At 44.3% G+C, this 24,865-nt stretch overlaps 1 protein-coding gene across 2 annotated transcripts; it reads left to right on the top strand.

The window, feature by feature from the left end:
• The first annotated feature begins 200 nt into the window (after window positions 1–200).
• On the top strand, window positions 201–13,738 carry LOC139386394 (uncharacterized protein C18orf19 homolog B-like). Of its 2 annotated transcripts, XM_071131973.1 has the most exons (5): window positions 201–328; window positions 926–960; window positions 1,112–1,586; window positions 11,547–11,658; window positions 12,542–13,738. In XM_071131973.1, the coding sequence occupies exons 3-5, from the start codon at window positions 1,144–1,146 to the stop codon at window positions 13,013–13,015; spliced, it is 1,029 nt and encodes a 342-aa protein (XP_070988074.1). In that variant the 5' UTR covers window positions 201–328; window positions 926–960; window positions 1,112–1,143; the 3' UTR covers window positions 13,016–13,738. The 2 variants fall into 2 exon arrangements, with proteins under 2 accessions (XP_070988074.1, XP_070988066.1); XM_071131965.1 differs by lacking the exons at window positions 201–328; window positions 926–960 and having other exon boundaries at window positions 1,089–1,586.
• Window positions 13,739–24,865: the final 11,127 nt, after the last annotated feature.

The following is a 24,865-nucleotide window of genomic DNA, read 5'->3' on the forward strand; positions in this document are numbered from 1 at the left end:
TCCAACATAAAGTGGAACGATCTTGGGTATATTTGGTTCCTATCCGCTGGACTAGAGGTTTGTATCTCTTTCAAAAGAAATGGACATTTTGACCGAAAGGTTTTAGGCATATCGGGAAGTGCTGTTTTTTACGCAGTTTGCAGACACCAAATCTCGTGACAAATAGACTACGAATCCCATGATGCCGTGCGCTGTCCGAGGACACGCGGATTCCCCTCGATCTCTGCTGTAAGGTCTTCTACTGACAGGACGGTCATTCTATGTACTTATGGCTCATACAACTACAGAAAACACTTTTGACAGGATCAAAAACCTCTTGAATTTCAATGTATGTATTCCGTTACGTGTCAACTTTGTCACGTAGTTTTACAACTTCCCGAAAAATGTATATACACAACTACTTTGCCAAGTTTCGGGCTAGCTAACTTAGCTAGTAAGCAAAACAACCCCAGTTGTCGTTCTGTCAGAATCAGGCTTCAGCCAGACAACTAACGTTAGCTAACCACATCTAAAACTGGCACGTGTTTCCACAGGGTTGTTCTGGAAGCTTTATAAGTGAAGGAAGTTTTGTCGTCCTCCAGACTCCCTGAATGTCAACCACACAGAAACCTCTGCGTATGTGACAGCTAGCCAGCTAGCTAGCTAGCTCTAGAAGGATAACTAATGTTTTGCAAGTTCTGTAGCTAACCTTTGCACATAGTAACTTGGCTAGCTAGCTACTTAGCGAGCAGACTAGCTACTTACTATAGTTGGCTTGCTAGCTAGCTTTTTATTTGCCTTGTTAGCTATATATCTGAATATGGCTGTGTAGCTAGTAAACTTAGTTCAACCAGAACTTTGGTTGTTTAGCTGAGGATCACCCACAGTAGTGGCTACTGGATTAGTCTGTTGTGGCTATCATTTTATTTGGACGTTTTCATTTCAGGTGTTGGATTAATGGTTGATCTGCTCTAGTTGGAGGTATGTTTTGGTATTATGTCTTATCATCAGATATGTTTCTTCACTCTGATTTATAGCGTTCCCAACTTAATATATACTTATCAACATAAATGATTACTCCTGTTGTAATTGATAGTCATTAGTAAACCCTGATGATGTGTGCTGTCTGCAGGCTCTGTGGTCAAACGTCTCAGGGAGGAGGAGATGCATCGTGTTCTGTCCCAGGGTGCATTGCGGCAGATGGCCTACATGCGGTCTGTGGTCGTGGGCCTGTCGGTGTGTGAGGCTCGCCTGGCCGTGTCGGTGTGTATTGTAGGCCGCCTGCCACCCGAGCCCGGCCAGCGCTGGGTCAGTACCTCAGCCTTTAACAGGGCAGTAGAACAGCCCAAGCTCCGGCCAGAGGACCAGGACCCACCCAGCCATCCCCCCAGCCTGGCTGGAACAGAGCCCGTCTATGGGGCAGACTCCTCCAAGCTGCCTGTGGAGGCCCCACCGGAGGCCCCAGAGATAGACCCTCTGCAGGACAAGTCCATTGGTCTGGTCCAGAGGTTCAAGAAGACCTTCAAGCAGTATGGGAAGGTGATGATACCTGTCCATCTCCTGACCTCCAGCGTCTGGTTCGGGACCTTCTACTACGCTGCTATGCAGTGAGTCACCTGTCTCTGGTCTAATCTCCCTGGGGATTCCATTACTATGGTCTTTTGTTATGAATCATTTAGCTATACATAAAGCATTTAGAAGTGCAGTACCTAACTGGTCTTTTGGCCTAAGGTTAATGGCATTGCTGTTGTGTTCATTGTACTACTACCTAGATACTCAATGGCCAGTTTATTAGGTACACCCATCTAGTACTGTGTTGAACCCCACTTTGCCTCTACAACAGCCTGAATTCTTCGGGGGATGGACTAGTAAAGGCTAGTCCTGTATTATTGTTGTTATTTTCTTCTTCAGCACATTCAGCACCCCTACGTCCTGCGGCTATGCGTGACAAGGACCGACGAGTTGTGCGTTCTGAGAAGCCGTTCTGCACACTACTGTTGTACTGCGCCGTTATTTGCCTGTTAGGCCCGCCTGTTAGCTTGCACGGCTGTTGCCATTGCCCTTCGACCTCTCATCAACGAGCTGTTTTCACCCACAGGACTGCTGCTGACTGGATGTTTTTCGCACCGTTTTCAGTAAACCCTAGGACCAGGAGTTCCCAAACTTTTTTTGCCCTAAACCCTATTTTTATTTTATATAAAACTCTCGCGACCACAACCACCTGAAAGAAAAAATGCTCTAATTAACAGCCACATTAACTTTTTTATTTGGGGCTGTGTCAATCAATTAGTCTGACATAATGTGGGGCTAGGACAGTCAATTAGTCTGACATAATGTGGGGCTAGGACAGTCAATTAGTCTGACATAATGTGGGGCTAGGACAGTCAATTAGTCTGACATAATGTGGGGTTAGGACAGTCAATTAGTCTGACATAATGTGGGGCTAGGACAGTCAATTAGTCTGACATAATGTGGGGCTAGGACAGTCAATTAGTCTGACATAATGTGGGGCTAGGACAGTCAATTAGTCTGACATAATGTGGGGCTAGGACAGTCAATTAGTCTGACATAATGTGGGGCTAGGACAGTCAATTAGTCTGACATAATGTGGGGTTAGGACAGTCAATTAGTCTGACATAATGTGGGGCTAGGACAGTCAATTAGTCTGACATAATGTGGGGCTAGGACAGTCAATTAGTCTGACATAATGTGGGGCTAGGACAGTCAATTAGTCTGACATAATGTGGGGCTAGGACAGTCAATTAGTCTGACATAATGTCTGGGGCTAGGACAGTCAATTAGTCTGACATAATGTGGGGCTAGGACAGTCAATTAGTCTGACATAATGTGGTCTGACATAATGTGGGGCTAGGACAGTCAATTGTGTCAATCAATTAGTCTGACATAATGTGGGGCTGTGTCAATCAATTAGTCTGACATAATGTGGGGCTAGGACAGTCAATTAGTCTGACATAATGTGGGGCTAGGACAGTCAATTAGTCTGACAATGTGGGGCTAGGACAGTCAATTAGTCTGACATAATGTGGGGCTAGGACAGTCAATTAGTCTGACATAATGTGGGGCTAGGACAGTCAATTAGTCTGACATAATGTGGGGCTGTGACAGTCAATTAGTCTGACATAATGTGGGGCTAGGACAGTCAATTAGTCTGACATAATGTGGGGCTAGGACAGTCAATTAGTCTGACATAATGTGGGGCTAGGACAGTCAATTAGTCTGACATAATGTGGGGCTAGGACAGTCAATTAGTCTGACATAATGTGGGGCTAGGACAGTCAATTAGTCTGACATAATGTATCTCATCACCACTAATGAGATGGGTGTGCTAATCAGGGGGCGTGGTCGACAGTGTGCATCATCTAATGAGATGGGTGTGCTAGTCAGGGGGTGTGGTCGACAGTGTGCACGGCATCTCTGCTGTCACATCCAACCTGGATCGATATTTGGTTTTAATGCCAGACGAGAGCACTGAAACCAGCTTCACACAGATATGAGCTGACGGAAGGGTACAATGAGTTTTATGGAGCTTTCAAGACAACGGGGAACTAAAAAAAAAATGAAATATGAATGAGCTCAAATCATGACGTCAGTGATCTTCTGGTCAGAGAAAGTGGCCCGAGTTCCAGAGGTGGAATTCTGAGTCAGGTGCCCGTTTTTAAAAAATATTTCTCCCAGTCGGAGCTAGTTTTTCCCCGAGTTCCCAGTAGTCTTGAACGCACTGAAGTCGGAAGTTGGAGATTTCCCAGTTCCCGAGTTGTTTTGAACGCAGCATTAATGCTCAGAGGGCAGGGTATTATGCCCCTTTGAGCCAGGAACCAAAACTCCTCCGTAGTGACCCGTAAATGCATTTTGGTCACATGACAGCACCATCAGCTGTTTGATTTCACTTACCGGCATGTCAACTGAGCCAGGATCCCAGTCAAACGGATTGGGAAGTAGGTCCCATGGTGCTCTTCCAAGCGTTGGAGGTGAGCAGTCATCACTGGTGTGGGACACTTCCTGATGCTGTTTTCTGTTAGAAACAGGCACAGCGGAGGGAAGGGGGCACGGTTCTCTTTTGAAAGACTCTCTCCAATAATAATGACGTCCTCTGAATCGACTGATCGGGTCACTAATCTGTAGCATGTTTTGGTATTTCCCCTGCATGCTCGCGTTCAGGTTCCCAAATATGTCTGTTACAGGCAAGGAGACACATTTTCTTTTCATCACACAGAAAGTCAAACAAAGATTTATTTTTTTATTTTGTTCAGGGGCAGAACAACAAAGTTTTACCTTATCAGCATGGGGATTCGATCTAGCAACCTTTCGGTTACTGGCCCAACACTCTAACCACTATGCTGTGGAAATGATCTCAAATGAGTGCAGGAAATGCAGAAAATGATTTTAGGTTGAAGTTGAATTGAACGGAATAAACCAATCAGAATGGAGAAAGACCCATTGAAATCATGTAGAATGTATGTGTTGCCACCCTAAGGTCACTGCTCATAAAGCACAAAGAACTTTTATTAATCAAAAACATAAAATACTGTAAAAATGTCAAATTTAAAAATAAAAAAAATACTATATATGATATGATATTTTGGTCTTATCGCCCAGCCCTAGATAAAATTGCACATTTTTAGTGGCATTTTATTGTACCCCAGCACAAGGTGCACCTGCGTAATGATCATGCTGTTTAATCAGCTTCTTTATATGCCACACCTGTCCAGGTGGATGGATTATCTTGGTAAAGGAGAGATGCTCACTAACAGAGATGTAAACAAATGTGAGCACAACATTTTTGAGAAATCAGCTTTTTGTGCGTATGGAACATTTCTGGGATCTTTTATTTCAGATCATAAAAAAATGGGACACTTTAACATGCTTATTTTTGTTCGGTGTAGTTTACAATGCAAGTTACCTGCTGTGGTATATCTCAGAGCATAAACTGGGGAGTCCGAGTCGGTCAGTTTAGTTTGGGAATGATTCAATAGTGTGTAGTTTACAATGCAAGTTACCTGCTGTGGTATATCTCAGAGCATAAACTGGGGAGTCCGAGTCGGTCAGTTTAGTTTGGGAATGATTCAATAGTGTGTAGTTTACAATGCAAGTTACCTGCTGTGGTATATCTCAGAGCATAAACTGGGGAGTCCGAGTCGGTCAGTTTAGTTTGGGAATGATTCAATAGTGTGTAGTTTACAATGCAAGTTACCTGCTGTGGTATATCTCAGAGCATAAACTGGGGAGTCCGAGTCGGTCAGTTTAGTTTGGGAATGATTCAATAGTGTGTAGTTTACAATGCAAGTTACCTGCTGTGGTATATCTCAGAGCATAAACTGGGGAGTCCGAGTCGGTCAGTTTAGTTTGGGAATGATTCGATAGTGTGTAGTTTACAATGCAAGTTACCTGCTGCGGTATATCTCAGAGCATAAACTGGGGAGTCCGAGTCGGTCAGTTTAGTTTGGGAATGATTCAATAGTGTGTAGTTTACAATGCAAGTTACCTGCTGCGGTATATCTCAGAGCATAAACTGGGGAGTCCGAGTCGGTCAGTTTAGTTTGGGAATGATTCAATAGTGTGTAGTTTACAATGCAAGTTACCTGCTGCGGTATATCTCAGAGCATAAGCTGGGGAGTTTGAGTCGGTCAGTTTAGTTTGGGAATGATTCAATAGTGTGTAGTTTACAATGCAAGTTACCTGCTGCGGTATATCTCAGAGCATAAACTGGGGAGTCCGAGTCGGTCAGTTTAGTTTGGGAATGATTCAATAGTGTGTAGTTTACAATGCAAGTTACCTGCTGTGGTATATCTCAGAGCATAAACTGGGGAGTCCGAGTCGGTCAGTTTAGTTTGGGAATGATTCAATAGTGTGTAGTTTACAATGCAAGTTACCTGCTGTGGTATATCTCAGAGCATAAACTGGGGAGTCCGAGTCGGTCAGTTTAGTTTGGGAATGATTCAATAGTGTGTAGTTTACAATGCAAGTTACCTGCTGTGGTATATCTCAGAGCATAAGCTGGGGAGTCTGAGTCGGTCAGTTTAGTTTGGGAATGATTCAATAGTGTGTAGTTTACAATGCAAGTTACCTGCTGTGGTATATCTCAGAGCATAAACTGGGGAGTCCGAGTCGGTCAGTTTAGTTTGGGAATGATTCAATAGTGTGTAGTTTACAATGCAAGTTACCTGCTGTGGTATATCTCAGAGCATAAACTGGGGAGTCCGAGTCGGTCAGTTTAGTTTGGGAATGATTCAATAGTGTGTAGTTTACAATGCAAGTTACCTGCTGTGGTATATCTCAGAGCATAAACTGGGGAGTCCGAGTCGGTCAGTTTAGTTTGGGAATGATTCAATAGTGTGTAGTTTACAATGCAAGTTACCTGCTGTGGTATATCTCAGAGCATAAACTGGGGAGTCCGAGTCGGTCAGTTTAGTTTGGGAATGATTCAATAGTGTGTAGTTTACAATGCAAGTTACCTGCTGTGGTATATCTCAGAGCATAAACTGGGGAGTCCGAGTCGGTCAGTTTAGTTTGGGAATGATTCAATAGTGTGTAGTTTACAATGCAAGTTACCTGCTGTGGTATATCTCAGAGCATAAACTGGGGAGTCCGAGTCGGTCAGTTTAGTTTGGGAATGATTCAATAGTGTGTAGTTTACAATGCAAGTTACCTGCTGTGGTATATCTCAGAGCATAAACTGGGGAGTCCGAGTCGGTCAGTTTAGTTTGGGAATGATTCAATAGTGTGTAGTTTACAATGCAAGTTACCTGCTGTGGTATATCTCAGAGCATAAACTGGGGAGTCCGAGTCGGTCAGTTTAGTTTGGGAATGATTCAATAGTGTGTAGTTTACAATGCAAGTTACCTGCTGTGGTATATCTCAGAGCATAAACTGGGGAGTCCGAGTCGGTCAGTTTAGTTTGGGAATGATTCAATAGTGTGTAGTTTACAATGCAAGTTACCTGCTGTGGTATATCTCAGAGCATAAACTGGGGAGTCCGAGTCGGTCAGTTTAGTTTGGGAATGATTCAATAGTGTGTAGTTTACAATGCAAGTTACCTGCTGTGGTATATCTCAGAGCATAAACTGGGGAGTCCGAGTCGGTCAGTTTAGTTTGGGAATGATTCAATAGTGTGTAGTTTACAATGCAAGTTACCTGCTGTGGTATATCTCAGAGCATAAACTGGGGAGTCCGAGTCGGTCAGTTTAGTTTGGGAATGATTCAATAGTGTGTAGTTTACAATGCAAGTTACCTGCTGTGGTATATCTCAGAGCATAAACTGGGGAGTCCGAGTCGGTCAGTTTAGTTTGGGAATGATTCAATAGTGTGTAGTTTACAATGCAAGTTACCTGCTGTGGTATATCTCAGAGCATAAACTGGGGAGTCCGAGTCGGTCAGTTTAGTTTGGGAATGATTCAATAGTGTGTAGTTTACAATGCAAGTTACCTGCTGTGGTATATCTCAGAGCATAAACTGGGGAGTCCGAGTCGGTCAGTTTAGTTTGGGAATGATTCAATAGTGTGTAGTTTACAATGCAAGTTACCTGCTGTGGTATATCTCAGAGCATAAACTGGGGAGTCCGAGTCGGTCAGTTTAGTTTGGGAATGATTCAATAGTGTGTAGTTTACAATGCAAGTTACCTGCTGTGGTATATCTCAGAGCATAAACTGGGGAGTCCGAGTCGGTCAGTTTAGTTTGGGAATGATTCAATAGTGTGTAGTTTACAATGCAAGTTACCTGCTGTGGTATATCTCAGAGCATAAACTGGGGAGTCCGAGTCGGTCAGTTTAGTTTGGGAATGATTCAATAGTGTGTAGTTTACAATGCAAGTTACCTGCTGTGGTATATCTCAGAGCATAAACTGGGGAGTCCGAGTCGGTCAGTTTAGTTTGGGAATGATTCAATAGTGTGTAGTTTACAATGCAAGTTACCTGCTGTGGTATATCTCAGAGCATAAACTGGGGAGTCCGAGTCGGTCAGTTTAGTTTGGGAATGATTCAATAGTGTGTAGTTTACAATGCAAGTTACCTGCTGTGGTATATCTCAGAGCATAAACTGGGGAGTCCGAGTCGGTCAGTTTAGTTTGGGAATGATTCAATAGTGTGTAGTTTACAATGCAAGTTACCTGCTGTGGTATATCTCAGAGCATAAACTGGGGAGTCCGAGTCGGTCAGTTTAGTTTGGGAATGATTCAATAGTGTGTAGTTTACAATGCAAGTTACCTGCTGTGGTATATCTCAGAGCATAAACTGGGGAGTCCGAGTCGGTCAGTTTAGTTTGGGAATGATTCAATAGTGTGTAGTTTCATAGTGTAGCTAGTCATTCACCATGGGGATGATTCAATAGTGTGTGGTTTCATAGTGTAGCTAGTCATTCACCATGGGGATGATTCAATAGTGTGTGGTTTCATAGTGTAGCTAGTCATTCACCATGGGAATGATTCAATAGTGTGTGGTTTCATAGTGTAGCTAGTCATTCACCATGGGGATGATTCAATACTGTGTGGTTTCATAGTGTAGCTAGTCATTCACCATGGGGATGATTCAATAGTGTGTGGTTTCATAGTGGACCTTCATTCACCATGGGGATGATTCAATAGTGTGTGGTTTCATAGTGTAGCTAGTCATTCACCATGGGGATGATTCAATACTGTGTGGTTTCATAGTGTAGCTAGTCATTCACCATGGGGATGATTCAATAGTGTGTGGTTTCATAGTGTAGCTAGTCATTCACCATGGGGATGATTCAATAGTGTAGCTAGTCATTCACCATGGGGATGATTCAATAGTGTAGCTCGTCATTCACCATGGGGATGATTCAATAGTGTGTGGTTTCATAGTGTAGCTAGTCATTCACCATGGGAATGATTCAATAGTGTAGCTAGTCATTCACCATGGGGATGATTCAATACTTGTTAGTGTCAGACACCAGGGAATGATTCAATACTTGTTAGTGTCAGACACCAGGGAATGATTCAATACTTGTTAGTGTCAGACACCAGAGAATGATTCAATACTTGTTAGTGTCAGACACCAGGGAATCAATAACTGATGTGTTGAAAAACAAGTTGAAGGGGGCTGTAGTTTGCAGTCCTGTCCAGCTGAGGTCCTTTCTGCTCTGAATGTTGGTGGAAAGTGGCTCCACATCCTCGTCCTGCACAGTGTGCCAACGCCCCTCTGCCTCCATGGCTGCAGGTTTCACACTGTCAGTGTCTTCACACCTCTCGATGGCCGGGTAGGTGTGGAGCCGGAGACAGCAGGGGTCTGGCTGCATGAACCAGCTTCAATCGGGGATGGGCACCTTGACACTCGGGGCTCCCAGCCAGAGTCAGTGGCGCCGGGGGCTCCCAGCCAGAGTCAGTGGCGCCGGGGGCTCCCAGCCAGAGTCAGTGGCGCCGGGGGCTCCCAGCCAGAGTCAGTGGCGCCGGGGGCTCCCAGCCAGAGTCAGTGGCGCCGGGGGCTCCCAGCCAGAGTCAGTGGCGCCGGGGGCTCCCAGCCAGAGTCAGTGGCGCCGGGGGCTCCCAGCCAGAGTCAGTGGCGCCGGGGGCTCCCAGCCAGAGTCAGTGGCGCCGGGGGCTCCCAGCCAGAGTCAGTGGCGCCGGGGGCTCCCAGCCAGAGTCAGTGGCGCCGGGGGCTCCCAGCCAGAGTCAGTGGCGCCGGGGGCTCCCAGCCAGAGTCAGTGGCACCGGGGGCTCCCAGCCAGAGTCAGTGGCGCCGGGGGCTCCCAGCCAGAGTCAGTGGCGCCGGGGGCTCCCAGCCAGAGTCAGTGGCGCCGGGGGCTCCCAGCCAGAGTTAGTGGCGCTGGGGGCTCCCAGCCAGAGTCAGTGTGAAACAAAGAAATTCAGCTAAAATACTTTCACGTCTGAGCCCTGTGTCAACACGTAAATTAAACAGATGAGTTATATAGAGTAGAGGGAACACAATCACTATGGTGCCGTGCTCTTCCATTCCATTTATATGTATAAAAACATATTTATATATGCACACACCCACAATGTATAGCCAATGTGTACTTTACACATTTCATTACTGATTATATTTTTATATATTGCAAATAAAATAAATCTCAAATGAATAATATTTGATATTTTTCATTTCAAACGACGGCATTAGCATGAGAAGAACTCACCAGTCCAAAACGATGTACTCCCCGTGCAAAAACATGTCTTATGTCTGTGAGCCGAAGCGATGCTCGCTCACAGGCTCGTCGTCCTGTAGCAACTCTCTCACTTTCCCTATCAATTTCTTCTATCATTTGGTGTAAATCTGTATACCTAGGACTTTGATTTAGCTGTTCCTGATTTAGTCGCCATAATGTTTTATATGAAAGTGCTGAAAATGCTCTTTACCAAATATTGCTGTGCGTAACGAGCGGAGCTGCTTCAACTCAGATCTTCAATGGCGAATGAACCTTTTACTACGAAGGCTGGTCTTCCAGCATTTAACCATTACACTTTGCCGTTTACCTCAGCTCATTGGCTATCGACCAAGCTAGAGTTCTAGACGATCAGTGGTCATTGGGCCAAAATACAATCAATCAACGAAACACCACCCATTGGTTCGCAATGAGGTCATTGCTTGGTGTCTTCAAATGGGTTTCTTTGGGTCAATACGTCCCGCGAAAAGAACCATCAAGTCTGGTTGTGTTACTAACAACCAGAGGATTGCAACGAAACCAACCATGACTGGATAAACGTACGTTTAGTGTGATTACGTCGACTGTTTCGTCGATAGTTAAATGAGACGGAATTCACAACACAAAGCGGTTGACAAAATGTTTCGTGTTAGGCTATAAAAATTGGATTTTATCAAACAAAACGGCACTGCATTTGATCACTGGGACCCTCAGGATGACAAATCAGCCGTCCGATTACCAAGATTCTACGCTTTTGAATGATGTAAAGGCACTTCATGTTTAATATGACCATTTCTTATTTTGAATTTGTCGCTCTGCAATTTCACCGGATGTGGTTGGAATTGAATCAGCTAGCGGGACCCGTGTGCTAATTCAGGGCTTGTAATTAGGCATTTCACAGTAAGGGCTACACCTGTATTCTGCGTTTGTGACAAATACAGTTTGATTCGAAGTCCAACAGTCAAGTGCTTTCCCCATGATCTAAGGGCACTCTAGTTGAATTGTATCTTTTAAATTTAAAGGGTTAACCACATTACAATGTTTAAATATGAAATTATAATCTAACAGTAACAGAATGTCTGTCTGCCACGGCCATGTGACTCACAGTTTTATAGAAGCTACCCGTTTAGGTGAACAGGGTGGTGTACCTAATAAACTGGCCACTGAGTCTATGTTTCATGTGAAGGCACAGCAACTGGCCTGAGTTAACCTCACTGTATATTTCACAGGGGAGGCATAGTATCTGGCCTGAGTTGACCTGTATATTACACAGTATCTGGCCTGAGTTGACCTGTATATTACACAGTATCTGGCCTGAGTTAACCTCGCTGTATATTACATAGTATCTGGCCTGAGTTGACCTGTATATTACACAGTATCTGGTCTGAATATTACACAGTATCTGGCCTGAGTTAACCTCGCTGTATATTCCACAGGGGAGTGAATGTGGTGCCTTTTCTGGAGTTCATTGGTTTACCAGAGAAGATCGTTGGTCTGCTGAATCACTCTTCTGGCGGCTATGCCCTTACTGCCTACGCCATGTACAAGGTAATAATACTCACTACTCCATGTACAAGGTAATACTCCCTGTCTACTCCATGTACAAGGTTAGAATACTCCCTGTCTACTCCATGTACAAGGTTAGAATACTCCCTGTCTACTCCATGTACAAGGTAATACTCCCTGTCTACTCCATGTACAAGGTTAGAATACTCCATGTCTACTCCATGTACAAGGTTAGAATACTCCCTGTCTACTCCATGTACAAGGTAATACTCCCTGTCTACTCCATGTACACGGTTAGAATACTCCCTGTCTACTCCATGTACAAGGTAAGAATACTCCCTGTCTACTCCATGTACGAGGTAATACTCACTGACTATGACTTGTACAGGGTAAGAATACTCCCTGTCTACTCCATGTACGAGGTAATACTCACTGACTATGACTTGTACAGGGTAAGAATACTCCCTGTCTACTCCATGTACAAGGTAAGAATACTCACTGACTATGACTTGTACAAGGCTAATAATACTCACTATGACTTGTATAAGGACATGTGCATACAACGCCCTGTTCAGGCTAATAATACTCACTATGACTTGTATAAGGACATGTACATACAACGCCCTGTTCAGGGTAATAATACTCACTATGACATGTACATACAACGCCCTGTTCAGGCTAATAATACTCACTATGACTTGTATAAGGACATGTACATACAACGCCCTGTTCAGGGTAATAATACTCACTATGACTTGTATAAGGACATGTACATACAACGCCCTGTTCAGGGTAATAATACTCACTATGACATGTACATACAACGCCCTGTTCAGGGTAAGCATAAATACTCAGATTGCAACATCAGCTTCAATTCACTTGTTCTACTGAACTTAGTGGCTTTCTTTATCCTGATTTCCTTCAGATTGCAACACCCGCCAGATACACGGTGACTCTGGGTGGGACGTCCTTCTCGGTGCAGTACCTCCGTAAACACGGCTACTTCTCCACCCCTCCGCCCGTCAAAGACTACCTGCAGGACCGGATGGAAGAGACCAGGGAGAAACTCACAGAGAAAATGGAGGAAACTAAGGAACTGTTCTCTGAAAAAATGGAGGAAACCAAAGAACTACTCTCTGGGAAAATGGAAGATACGAAAGAACGATTGTCTGGTATTTCCGAAAAGATGGAGGAGACGAAAGAACGTTTCTCTGGAAAGATGGAGGAGACGAAAGAACGTTTCTCTGGAAAGATGGAGGAGACGAAAGAACGTTTCTCTGGAAAGATGGAGGAGACGAAAGAACGTTTCTCTGGAAAGATGGGGGAGACGAAAGACACGTTCTCTGATAAACTACAGGAAGCCAAAGACAAAGTGTCTTACCGAAAGAAGCTAGATTAGTCTTGTTTACAAGTGGTTGTGAATAAACACATGTTTGGTGTCTTCAATGTGGTTGGGGTCAAAGACAGAATTAAGGCACATATTATGAACCTATTGTTGAGAGACGAATGAGTCCAGACATTACTGTTCTTCTGTAATTCCTGACTGCCCCAGCTAGCTACCATTATACCTGCTATAAGGAGGAGGCAGGTGGGATTTCTCAGTTGTATTAGAATACACTGAGGAGCATTATGAATTCTGGGTATGAAAAATAAAATTCCTGTTTAATTCATCACCGTCCGTCAAAGCCTCATGGAGACTAACTGCTTGCGTCTTTCAACGTTTTAAATCACGTTTTCTAATGTCTTTTTATCCAATACCCAAAGTTTAATATATTGTATTATTTTTGTGTTCCTACTACCTAATGTCTAGTCAACTGAAAGTTGTGCATTTAATAGGAAGTTTGATTTGATTCCTTAAAGGGATACTTCTGGATGTTGGCAATGCAGCCCTTTATCTACTTCCACAGTCAGATGAACTCATGGACAAAATCCAGAAGTATCCCTTTAAGTTGCTCTGTGGAAATTACAGAATTATTCAACCAAAATGCAATAAAATGAAAACCACAGTCTGAACAGAAGGGTGTTGGGTACTGTAGTACCAGTTATTGGACTGTTACTGTTAATGTCATGTCTGGTATGATCACAATTTGCAATAAAGCAGAATATTGAGCTTCCAAACATCGTTCCGTTTCCTGTCTTCATTCCATGTTCTGAGCACTGTACTTAACTATGGAACAGTTCACTCCCAAAATCATGTAGGGAATTGAAAGTCCAACAACTGATTACCAGCAGCATTGATAAAGGCTGAAGCTGTCGCTTTCAAGGAGAGAGACACTAATCCGGACGCTTATTAGAAGTCCTGCTACGACCTCCCAACGAGCCGTCAAACAGTCGAGACGTCAATACCGGACAAAGATCGAATTATACCATGCCGGCTCTGACGCTCATCGGATGTGGCAGGGCTTACAAACTATCACAGATTACAGAGGGAAACAGCCACGGGCCTACCAGACGAGCTAAATCCGCATCGAGGAAAGCCATACTGAACCATACATGAGAGCACCAGCTGTTCTGGACGACTGTATGATCTTGCTCACCATAGGCAATGTGAGTAAGACTTTTGAACAGGTTAACATTCACAAGGCCACGCTAACATCTGGCAAGTGTCAATGCTGTTCATTTACTATAACTCAGCATTCAACACCATAGTGGCCAAGCTCATAACTAAGCTCAGGACCCTGGGACTGAACACCTTCCTCTGCAACTGGATCCTGGACTTCCTGATGGGCCGCCCTCAGGTGGTGAGGGTGGGCACCAACACATCCACCACGCTGACCCCCAACACGGGGGTGTGTGCTTAGTCCCCTCCTGTACTCCCTGTTCACCCATGACTGCGTGGCCGCGACTCCAACACCATTATTACGTTTGTGGACGACGGTGGTAGGCCTGATCACCGACAACGAGGAGACAGACTATAGGGAGGAGGTCAGAGACATGGCAGTATGGTGCCAGGACAACAACCTCTTCCTCAACGTCAGCAAGCTGACCGTGGACTACAGGAAATGGAAGGCCAAGCAGGAATAGAACAGGTGAATAGAACAGGGGAAAGCAGGAATAGAACATGCGAATAGAATAGGAGAAAGCAGGAATAGAACAGAGGAATGCAGGAATAGAACAGGAGAAAGCAGGAATAGAACAGAAGAAAGCAGGAATAGAACAGGGGAAAGCAGGAATATAACAGGGGAAAGCAGGAATAGAACAGGAGAAAGCAGGAATAGAACAGAGGAATGCAGGAATAGAACAGGAGAAAGCAGGAATAGAACAGAAGAAAGCAGGAATAGAACAGGGGAAAGCAGGAATATAACAGGGGAAAGCAGGAATAGAACAGGAGAAAGCAGGAATAGAACAGAGGAATGCAGGAATAGAACAGGAGAAAGCAGGAATAGAACAGAGGAATGCAGGAATAGAACAGGAGAAAGCAGGAATAGAACAGAGGAATGCAGGAATAGAACAGGAGAAAGCAGGAATAGAACAGAGGAATGCAGGAGTAGAACAGGAGAAAGCAGGAATAGAACAGGGGAAAGCAGGAATAGAACAGGGGAAAGCAGGAATAGAACAGGGGAAAGCAGGAATAGAACAGGAGAAAGCAGGAATAGAACAGAGGAATGCAGGAATAGAACAGGAGAAAGCAGGAATAGAACAGAGGAATGCAGGAATAGAACAGGAGAAAGCAGGAATAGAACAGGAGAAAGCAGGAATAGAACAGGAGAAAGCAGGAATAGAACAGAGGAATGCAGGAGTAGAACAGGAGAAAGCAGGAATAGAACAGGAGAAAGCAGGAATAGAACAGGGGAAAGCAGGAATAGAACAGGAGAAAGCAGGAATAGAACAGAGGAATGCAGGAATAGGACAGGAGAAAGCAGGAATAGAACAGGAGAAAGCAGGAATAGAACAGGAGAAAGCAGGAATAGAACAGGAAAAGCAGGAATAGAACAGGAGAAAACAGGAATAGAACAGAGGAAAGCAGGAATAGAACAGGAAAAGCAGGAATAGAAGAGGGGAAAGCAGGAATAGAACAGGAGAAAGCAGGAATAGAACAGAGGAATGCAGGAATAGAACAGGAGAAAGCAGGAATAGAACAGGAGAAAGCAGGAATAGAACAGAGGAATGCAGGAATAGAACAGGAGAAAGCAGGAATAGAACAGGAGAAATCAGGAATAGAACAGGAGAAAGCAGTAGGGTATAAAGCAGCAGGGTCCTGGTATTAAAGCAGTATGGTCCTGGTACTAAAGCAGTAGGGTCCTGGTACTAAAGCAGTAGGGTCCTGGTATTAAAGCAGTAGGGTCCTGGTACTAAAGCAGTAGGGTCCTGGTACTAAAGCAGTAGGGTCCTGGTACTAAAGCAGTAGGGTATTAAAGCAGTAGGGTACCAAAGCAGTAGAGTCCTGGTACTAAAGCAGTAGGGTCCAGGTACTAAAGCAGTAGGGTCCTGGAGCTAAAGCAGTAGAGTCCTGGTACTAAAGCAGTAGGGTATTAAAGCAGTAGGGTCCTGGTACTAAAGCAGTAGGGTACCAAAGCAGTAGAGTCATGGTACTAAAGCAGTAGGGTCCTGGTATTAAAGCAGTAGGGTCCTGGTACTAAAGTAGTAGGGTCCTGGTATTAAAGCAGTAGGGTCCTGGTATTAAAGCAGTAGGGTCCTGGTACTAAAGCAGTAGGATCCTGGGTACTAAAGCAGTAGGGTCCTGGTACTAAAGCAGTAGGGTCCTGGGTATTAAAGCAGTAGGGTACTAAAGCAGTAGGGTCCTGGTATTAAAGCAGTAGGGTCCTGGGTATTAAATCAGTAGGGTCCTGGTACTAAAGCAGTAGGGTATTAAGGCAGTAGGGTCCTGCTACTAAAGCAGTAGGGTATTAAGGCAGTAGGGTCCTGGTACTAAAGCAGTAGGGTATTAAGGCAGTAGGGTCCTGGTACTAAAGCAGTAGGGTCCTGGTACTAAAGCAGTAGGGTCCTGGTATTAAAGCAGTAGGATCCTGGTACTGAAGCAGTAGGGTCCTGGTATTAAAGCAGTAGGGTCCTGGTACTGAAGCAGTAGGGTCCTGGGTATTAAAGCAGTAGGGTCCTGGTACTAAAGCAGTAGGGTCCTGGTATTAAAGCAGTAGGGTCCTGGTACTAAAGCAGTAGGGTCCTGGTACTAAAGCAGTAGGGTCCTGGTACTAAAGCAGTAGGGTCCTGGTACTAAAGCAGTAGGTTCCTGGTACTAAAGCAGTAGGGTCCTGGTACTAAAGCTTTAGGGTCCTGGTATTAAAGTAGTAGGGTCCTGGTACTAAAGCAGTAGGGTCCTGGTATTAAAGCAGTAGGGTCCTGGTACTAAAGCAGTAGGGTCCTGGTACTAAAGCAGTAGGGTCCTGGTATTAAAGCAGTAGGGTCCTGGTACTAAAGCAGTAGGGTCCTGGTATTAAAGCAGTAGGGTCCTGGTACTAACGCAGTAGGGTCCTGGTACTAAAGCAGTAGGGTCCTGGTATTAAAGCAGTAGGGTCCTGGTATTAAAGCAGCAGGGTATTAAAGCAGTAGGGTCCTGGTACTAAAGCAGTAGGGTCCTGGTACTAAAGCAGTAGGGTCCTGGTACTAAAGCAGTAGGGCCCTAAAGCAGTAGGGTCCTGGTAAAGCAGTAGGGTCCTTAAAGCAGTAGGGTCCTGGTATTAAAGCAGTAGGGTCCTGGTACTAAAGCAGTCCTGGTATTAAAGCAGTAGGGTCCTGGTATTAAAGCAGTAGGGTCCTGGTACTAAAGCAGTAGGGTCCTGGTATTAAAGCAGTAGTGTCCTGGTATCAAAGCAGTAAGGTCTGTGTATTAAAGCAGTAGGGTCCTGGTACTAAAGCAGTAGGGTCCTGGTACTAAAGCAGTAGCAGTGGTAGGTAGTGGTAAATGAGGACTGCTATAGAGTAAACTAGTAAATTAGGAGGACTGCTATAGAGTAAACTTGTAAATTAGGAGGACTGCTATAGAGTAGACTAGTAAATTAGGGGGACTGCTTTAGAGTAGACTAGTAAATGAGGACTGCTATAGAGTACACTAGTAAATGAAGACTGCTATAGAGTAGAATAGTGAATGAGGACTGCTATAGAGTAGAATAGTAAATGAGGACTGCTATAGAGTAGACTAGTAAATTAGGACTGCTATTGAGTAGACTAGTAAATTAGGACTGCTATAGATTAGACTAGTAAATTAGGAGGACTGCTATAGAGTAGACTAGTAAATTAGGAGGACTGCTATAGAGTAAACTAGTAAATTAGGAGGACTGCTATAGAGTAGACTAGAACATGAGGACTGCTATAGAGTAGACTAGTACATGAGGACTGCTATAGAGTAGACTAGTAAATGGGGAAGACTGCTATAGAGTAGACTAGTAAATGAGGACTGCTATAGAGTACACTAGTAAATGGGGAGGACTGCTATAGAGTAGACTAGTAAATGAGGACTGCTATAGAGTAGACTAGTAAATGAGGACAGCTATAGAGTAGACTAGTAAATTAGGACTGCTCTAGAGTAGACAAGTAATTGAGGACTGCTATAGAGTAGACTAGTAAATGAGGAGGACTGCTATAGAGTAGACTAGTAAATGAGGAGGACTGCTATAGAGTAAACTAGTAAATTAGGACTGCTATAGAGTAGACTAGTAAATGAGGACTTGCTATAGAGTAGACTAGTAAATTAGGACTGCTATAGAGTAAACTAGTAAATTAGGACTGCTATAGAGTAGACTAGTAAATTAGGACTGCTATAGAGTAAACTAGTAAATTAGGACTGCTATAGAGTAGACTAGTAAATGAGGACCGCTATAGAGTAGACTAGTAAATGAGGACTGCTATAGAGTAGACTAGTAAATGAGGACTGCTATAGAGTAGACTAGTAAATTAGGACTGCTATAGAGTGAACTAGTAAATTAGGACTGCTATAGAGTAGACTAGTAAATGAGGACTGCTATAGAGTAGACTAGTAAATGAGGACTGCTATAGAGTAGACTAGTAAATTAGGACTGCTATAGAGTAAACTAGTAAATTAGGACTGCTATAGAGTAGACTAGTAAATGAGGACTGCTATAGAGTAGACTAGTAAATGAGGACTGCTATAGAGTAGACTAGTAAATTAGGACTGCTATAGAGTAAACTAGTAAATTAGGACTGCTATAGAGTAGACTAGTAAATGGGGAGGACTGCTATAGAGTAGACTAGTAAATGAGGACTGCTATAGAGTAGACTAGTAAATGAGGACTGCTATAGAGTAAACTAGTAAATTAGGACTGCTATAGAGTAAACTAGTAAATTAGGACTGCTATAGAGTAGACTAGTAAATGGGGAGGACTGCTATAGAGTAGACTAGTAAATGAGGACTGCTATAGAGTAGACTAGTAAATTAGGACTGCTATAGAGTAGACTAGTAAATTAGGACTGCTATAGAGTAGACTAGTAAATGAGGACTGCTATAGAGTAGACTAGTAAATGAGGACTGCTATAGAGTAGACTAGTAAATGAGGACTGCTATAGAGTAGACTAGTAAATTAGGACTGCTATAGAGTAGACTAGTAAATTAGAACTGCTATAGAGTAGACTAGTAAATTAGGACTGCTATAGAGTACACTAGTAAATGAGGACTGCTATAGAGTAGACTAGTAAATTAGGACTGCTATAGAGTAAACTAGTAAATTAGGACTGCTATAGAGTAGACTAGTAAATGGGGAGGACTGCTATAGAGTAGACTAGTAAATGAGGACTGCTATAGAGTAAACTAGTAAATGAGGACTGCTATAGAGTAAACTAGTAAATTAGGACTGCTATAGAGTAGACTAGTAAATGGGGAGGACTGCTATAGAGTAGACTAGTAAATGAGGACTGCTATAGAGTAAACTAGTAAATGAGGACTGCTATAGAGTAAACTAGTAAATGAGGACTGCTATAGAGTAGACTAGTAAATGAGGACTGCTATAGAGTAGACTAGTAAATGAGGACTGCTATAGAGTAGACTAGTAAATGAGGACTGCTATAGAGTAGACTAGTAAATGAGGACTGCTATAGAGTAGACTAGTAAATGAGGACTGCTATAGAGTAGACTAGTAAATGAGGACTGCTATAGAGTAGACTAGTAAATTAGGACTGCTATAGAGTAGACTAGTAAATGAGGACTGCTATAGAGTAGACTAGTAAATTAGGACTGCTATAGAGTAGACTAGTAAATGAGGACTGCTATAGAGTAGACTAGTAAATGAGTACTGCTATAGAGTAGACTAGTAAATGAGGACTGCTATAGAGTAGACTAGTAAATGAGGACTGCTATAGAGTAGACTAGTAAATTAGGACTGCTATAGAGTAGACTAGTAAATTAGGACTGCTATAGAGTAGACTAGTAAATTAGGACTGCTGTAGAGTAAACTAGTAAATTAGGACTGCTGTAGAGTAAACTAGTAAATGAGGACTGCTATAGATTAGACTAGTAAATGAGGACTGCTATAGAGTAGACTACCCCATAATGACAAAGTTAAAACAGGCTTTTAGAAATCTTTGCAAATTCTTCAGAGGAGAAGGGCCTTGGTCATGGAGGTGACCAAGAACCCATTGGTCACTCTGACAGAGCTCCAGAGTTCCTCTGTGGAGATGGGAGAACGTTCCTACTGACAACCATCTCTGCAGCACTCCACCAATCAAGGCAGGAGGAAGCAACTCCTCAGTAAAAGGCACATGACAGCCCACTTGGAGTTTGCCAAAAGGCACCTAAAGGACTCTCACAGCATGAGAAACAAGATTCTCTGGTTTGATGAAACCAAGATTTACCTCTTTGGCCTGAATGCCAAGCGTCACGTCTGGAGGTGGCACCATCCCTACTGTGGCAGCATCATGCTGGTGGGATGTTTTTCAGTGGCAGGGACTGAGAAACTAGTGAGGATCGAGGCACAGATGAACGGAGCAAAGTACCTTGATGAAAACCTGCTCCAGAGCGCTCAGGACCTCAGACTGGGGTGAAGGTTCACCTTCCAACAGGACAACGACCCTAAACACACAGCCAAGACAACACAGGAGTGGCTTCAGGACAACGACCCTAAGCACACAGCCAAGACAACACAGGAGTGGCTTCAGGACAACGACCCTAAGCACACAGCCAAGACAACACAGGAGTGGCTTCAGGACAACGACCCTAAGCACACAGCCAAGACAACACAGGAGTGGCTTCAGGACAACGACCCTAAGCACACAGCCAAGACAACACAGGAGTGGCTTCAGGACAACGACCCTAAGCACACAGCCAAGACAACACAGGAGTGGCTTCAGGACAACGACCCTAAGCACACAGCCAAGACAACACAGGAGTGGCTTCAGGACAACGACCCTAAGCACACAGCCAAGACAACACAGGAGTGGCTTCAGGACAACGACCCTAAGCACACAGCCAAGACAACACAGGAGTGGCTTCAGGACAAGTTTCTGAATGTCTTTGAGTGTTCCAGCCAGAGCCCGGAATTGAACCCAATCTAAACATCTCTGGAGAGACCTGAAAATAGCTGTGCAGCGACACTCCCCATCCAACCTGACAGAGCTTGAGGATCTGCAGAGAAGAATGGGAGAAACTCCCCAAATACAGATGTGCCAAGCTTATAGCGTCATACCCAAGAAGACTGGAGGCTGTTATCGCTGCCAAAGGTGCTTCAACAAAGTACTGAGTAAAGGGTCTGAATACTTATGTAAATGTGATATTACATTTTTTGGGCAACATTTTCTAAAAACTTGTTTTTGTTTATGGGGTATTGTGATGTCATTATGGAGTATTGTGATGTCATTATGGAGTATTGTGATGTAATTATGGAGTATTGTGATGTCATTATGGGGTATTGTGTGTTGATTGATGAGGGGGGAAAAAGGTTTTAATCAATTTTACAATAATGCTGTAACATAACAGTATGTGGAAAAAGTCACGGGGTCTAAATATTTTCCAAATGTACAGTATGAAGTGCTGAGAACATTTAGCTACAGAGAAACCTCTATATAGAAGAGACTGATGGATGGACAGAGAGACATGTTAAAACACCTGGAGGGCTATGTGTTGAGCTACAGAGAAACTAGCTAGTTGTTCTAGTCATCCAGTCTCTGATCTAATGCACAAGGCTGACTGTAGGTCTGTCTTCTCTCTAATGGACGTCCAGACCAGTGGGCTAGCTAGTTGTTCTAGTCATCCAGTCTCTGATCTACTGCACAAGGCTGACTGTAGGTCTGTCTTCCTCTAATGGACTTCCAGACCAGTAGGCTAGCTAGTTGTTCTAGTCATCCAGTCTCTGATCTACTGCACAAGGCTGACTGTAGGTCTGTCTTCTCTCTAATGGACGTCCAGACCAGTGGGCTAGCTAGTTGTTCTAGTCATCCAGTCTCTGATCTACTGCACACGGCTGACTGTAGGTCTGTCTTCTCTCTAATGGACGTCCAGACCAGTGGGCTAGCTAGTTGTTCTAGTCATCCAGTCTCTGATCTACTGCACACGGCTGACTGTAGGTCTGTCTTCTCTCTAATGGACGTCCAGACCAGTGGGCTAGCTAGTTGTTCTAGTCATCCAGTCTCTGATCTACTGCACACGGCTGACTGTAGGTCTGTCTTCTCTCTAATGGACGTCCAGACCAGTGGGCTAGCTAGTTGTTCTAGTCATCCAGTCTCTGATCTACTGCACAAGGCTGACTGTAGGTCTGTCTTCTCTCTAATGGACGTCCAGACCAGTAGGCTAGCTAGTTGTTCTAGTCATCCAGTCTCTGATCTACTGCACAAGGCTGACTGTAGGTCTGTCTTCTCTCTAATGGACGTCCAGACCAGTGGGCTAGCTAGTTGTTCTAGTCATCCAGTCTCTGATCTACTGCACACGGCTGACTGTAGGTCTGTCTTCTCTCTAATGGACGTCCAGACCAGTGGGCTAGCTAGTTGTTCTAGTCATCCAGTCTCAAGCAGCTAAACTGATGATGTCAGAGAAAAGAAAAGTACTACTGAAGTAGACTATGACACATCCCAAATGGTACCTTATTCCCATAGAGCTCTGGTCAAATGGCACCTTATTCCCATAGAGCTCTGGTCAAATGGCACCTTATTCCCATAGAGCTCTGGTCAAATGGCACCTTATTCCCATAGAGCTCTGGTCAAATGGCACCTTATTCCCATAGAGCTCTGGTCAAATGGCACCTTATTACCATAGAGCTCTGATCAAATGGCACCTTAACCCAATAGAGCTCTGGTCAAATGGCACCTTATTCCCATAGAGCTCTGGTCAAATGGCACCTTATTCCCATAGAGCTCTGGTCAAATGGCACCTTATTCCCATAGAGCTCTGGTCAAATGGCACCTTATTCCCATAGAGCTCTGGTCAAATGGCACCTTATTCCCATAGAGCTCTGGTCAAATGGCACCTTATTCCCATAGAAATCTGATCAAATCTGATCATTGTTGTGGATTAGTTACTAAGTCTTTCAGGGGCCTGGTCAGTGTTGTGGATTAGTTACTAAGTCTTTCAGGGGCCTGGTCAGTGTTGTGGATTAGTTACTAAGTCTTTCAGAGTTCTGGTCAGTGTTGTGGATTATTGAGAAGGTTTTAGGGTCTTACTCGGCTGGGTTCTACAGGGTAGTCGGTGTACTGTGTGGTAGGACTGATAGATACTAGGCTGGGTTCTACAGGGTAGTCGGTATACTGTGTGGTAGGACTAATAGATACTAGGCTGGGTTCTACAGGGTAGTCGGTATACTGTGTGTTAGTGGGACTGATAGATCCTAGGCTGGGTTCTACAGGGTAGCTGGTGTACTGTGTGTTAGGACTGATAGATACTAGGCTGGGTTCTACAGGGTAGTCGGTGTACTGTGTGTTAGTGGGACTGATAGGCTGTTGGTCCTCCAATAGAAAGAGGCCTGGCCCTACCATCTGCTCTTACCTTACCTTTGGAGCCAGAGTTCAATCAATCAATCCACTCCTGACAGGACAACAACACACATCATCACATCTCGTGTTTCTCTCTTTACTCTTCAACAAGTAGACAATGCAACTTCATATAACGCTTATTATTTTTAATGTTAGTTACATAGACAAGTCAGTTCCTCTCCTCTGTTTCCACGGTAACCTTGGCACTAAGATTTGGATGTTTGAGTCGTTCCTTCTCCAGCTTGGTTGTGTACAGACCCTGGTCTGAATAAAACCACCCAGTCCAGCTCGGGGTCAGTACAGACCCTGGTCTGTATAAAACCACCCAGTCCATCTCGGGTCAGTACAGACCCTGGTCTGTATAAAACCACCCAGTCCAGCTCGGGGTCAGTACAGACCCTGGTCTGTATAAAACCACCCAGTCCAGCTCGGGGTCAGTACAGACCCTGGTCTGTATAAAACCACCCAGTCCATCTCGTGGTCAGTACAGACCCTGGTCTGTATAAAACCACCCAGTCCATCTCGGGGTCAGTACAGACCCTGGTCTGTATAAAACCCCCCAGTCCATCTCGGGGTCAGTACAGACCCTGGTCTGTATAAAACCACCCAGTCCAGCTCAGGGTCAGTACAGACCCTGGTCTGTATAAAACCACCCAGTCCAGCTCGGGGTCAGTACAGACCCTGGTCTGTATAAAACCACCCAGTCCAGCTCGGGGTCGGTACAGACCCTGGTCGGTATAAAACCACCCAGTCCATCTCGGGGTCAGTACAGACCCTGGTCTGTATAAAACCCCCCAGTCCATCTCGGGGTCAGTACAGACCCTGGTCTGTATAAAACCACCCAGTCCAGCTCGGGGTCAGTACAGACCCTGGTCTGTATAAAACCACCCAGTCCAGCTCGGGGTCAGTACAGACCCTGGTCTGTATAAAACCACCCAGTCCAGCTCGGGGTCAGTACAGACCCTGGTCTGTATAAAACCACCCAGTCCAGCTCGGGGTCAGTACAGACCCTGGTCGGTATAAAACCACCCACTGTATCAGGTCGATAATGTTGTGTTTAGTTGTAGCAGGCTGATAATGTTGTGTTTAGTTGTATCAGGTTGATAATGTTGTGTTTAGTTGTATCAGGTCGATAATGTTGTGTTTAGTTGTATCAGGTAGATAATATGATAATGTTGTGTTTAGTTGTAGCAGGCTGATAATGTTGTGTTTAGTTGTATCAGGATGATAATGTTGTGTTTAGTTGTAGCATGGTGATAATGTTGTGTTTAGTTGTAGCATGGTGATAATGTTGTGTTTAGTTGTATCAGGTAGATAATGTTGATGTTTAGTTGTAGCATGGTGATAATGTTGTGTTTAGTTGTAGCATGGTGATAATGTTGTG

The sequence above is a fragment of the Oncorhynchus clarkii genome, chromosome 3, assembly GCF_045791955.1.
Source record: "Oncorhynchus clarkii lewisi isolate Uvic-CL-2024 chromosome 3, UVic_Ocla_1.0, whole genome shotgun sequence".
Taxonomy (NCBI): domain Eukaryota; kingdom Metazoa; phylum Chordata; class Actinopteri; order Salmoniformes; family Salmonidae; genus Oncorhynchus; species Oncorhynchus clarkii.

Excerpts from the sequence above, each read along its gene's own strand:
- LOC139386394 (XM_071131973.1), top strand. The coding sequence starts at position 1,144 with ATGCATCGTGTTCTGTCCCAGGGTGCATTGCGGCAGATGGCCTACATG. Across the intron at positions 1,587-11,546 it reads TTCTACTACGCTGCTATGCA|GGGAGTGAATGTGGTGCCTT; the intron begins GTGAGTCACCTG and ends TATATTCCACAG. Across the intron at positions 11,659-12,541 it reads CTGCCTACGCCATGTACAAG|ATTGCAACACCCGCCAGATA; the intron begins GTAATAATACTC and ends GATTTCCTTCAG.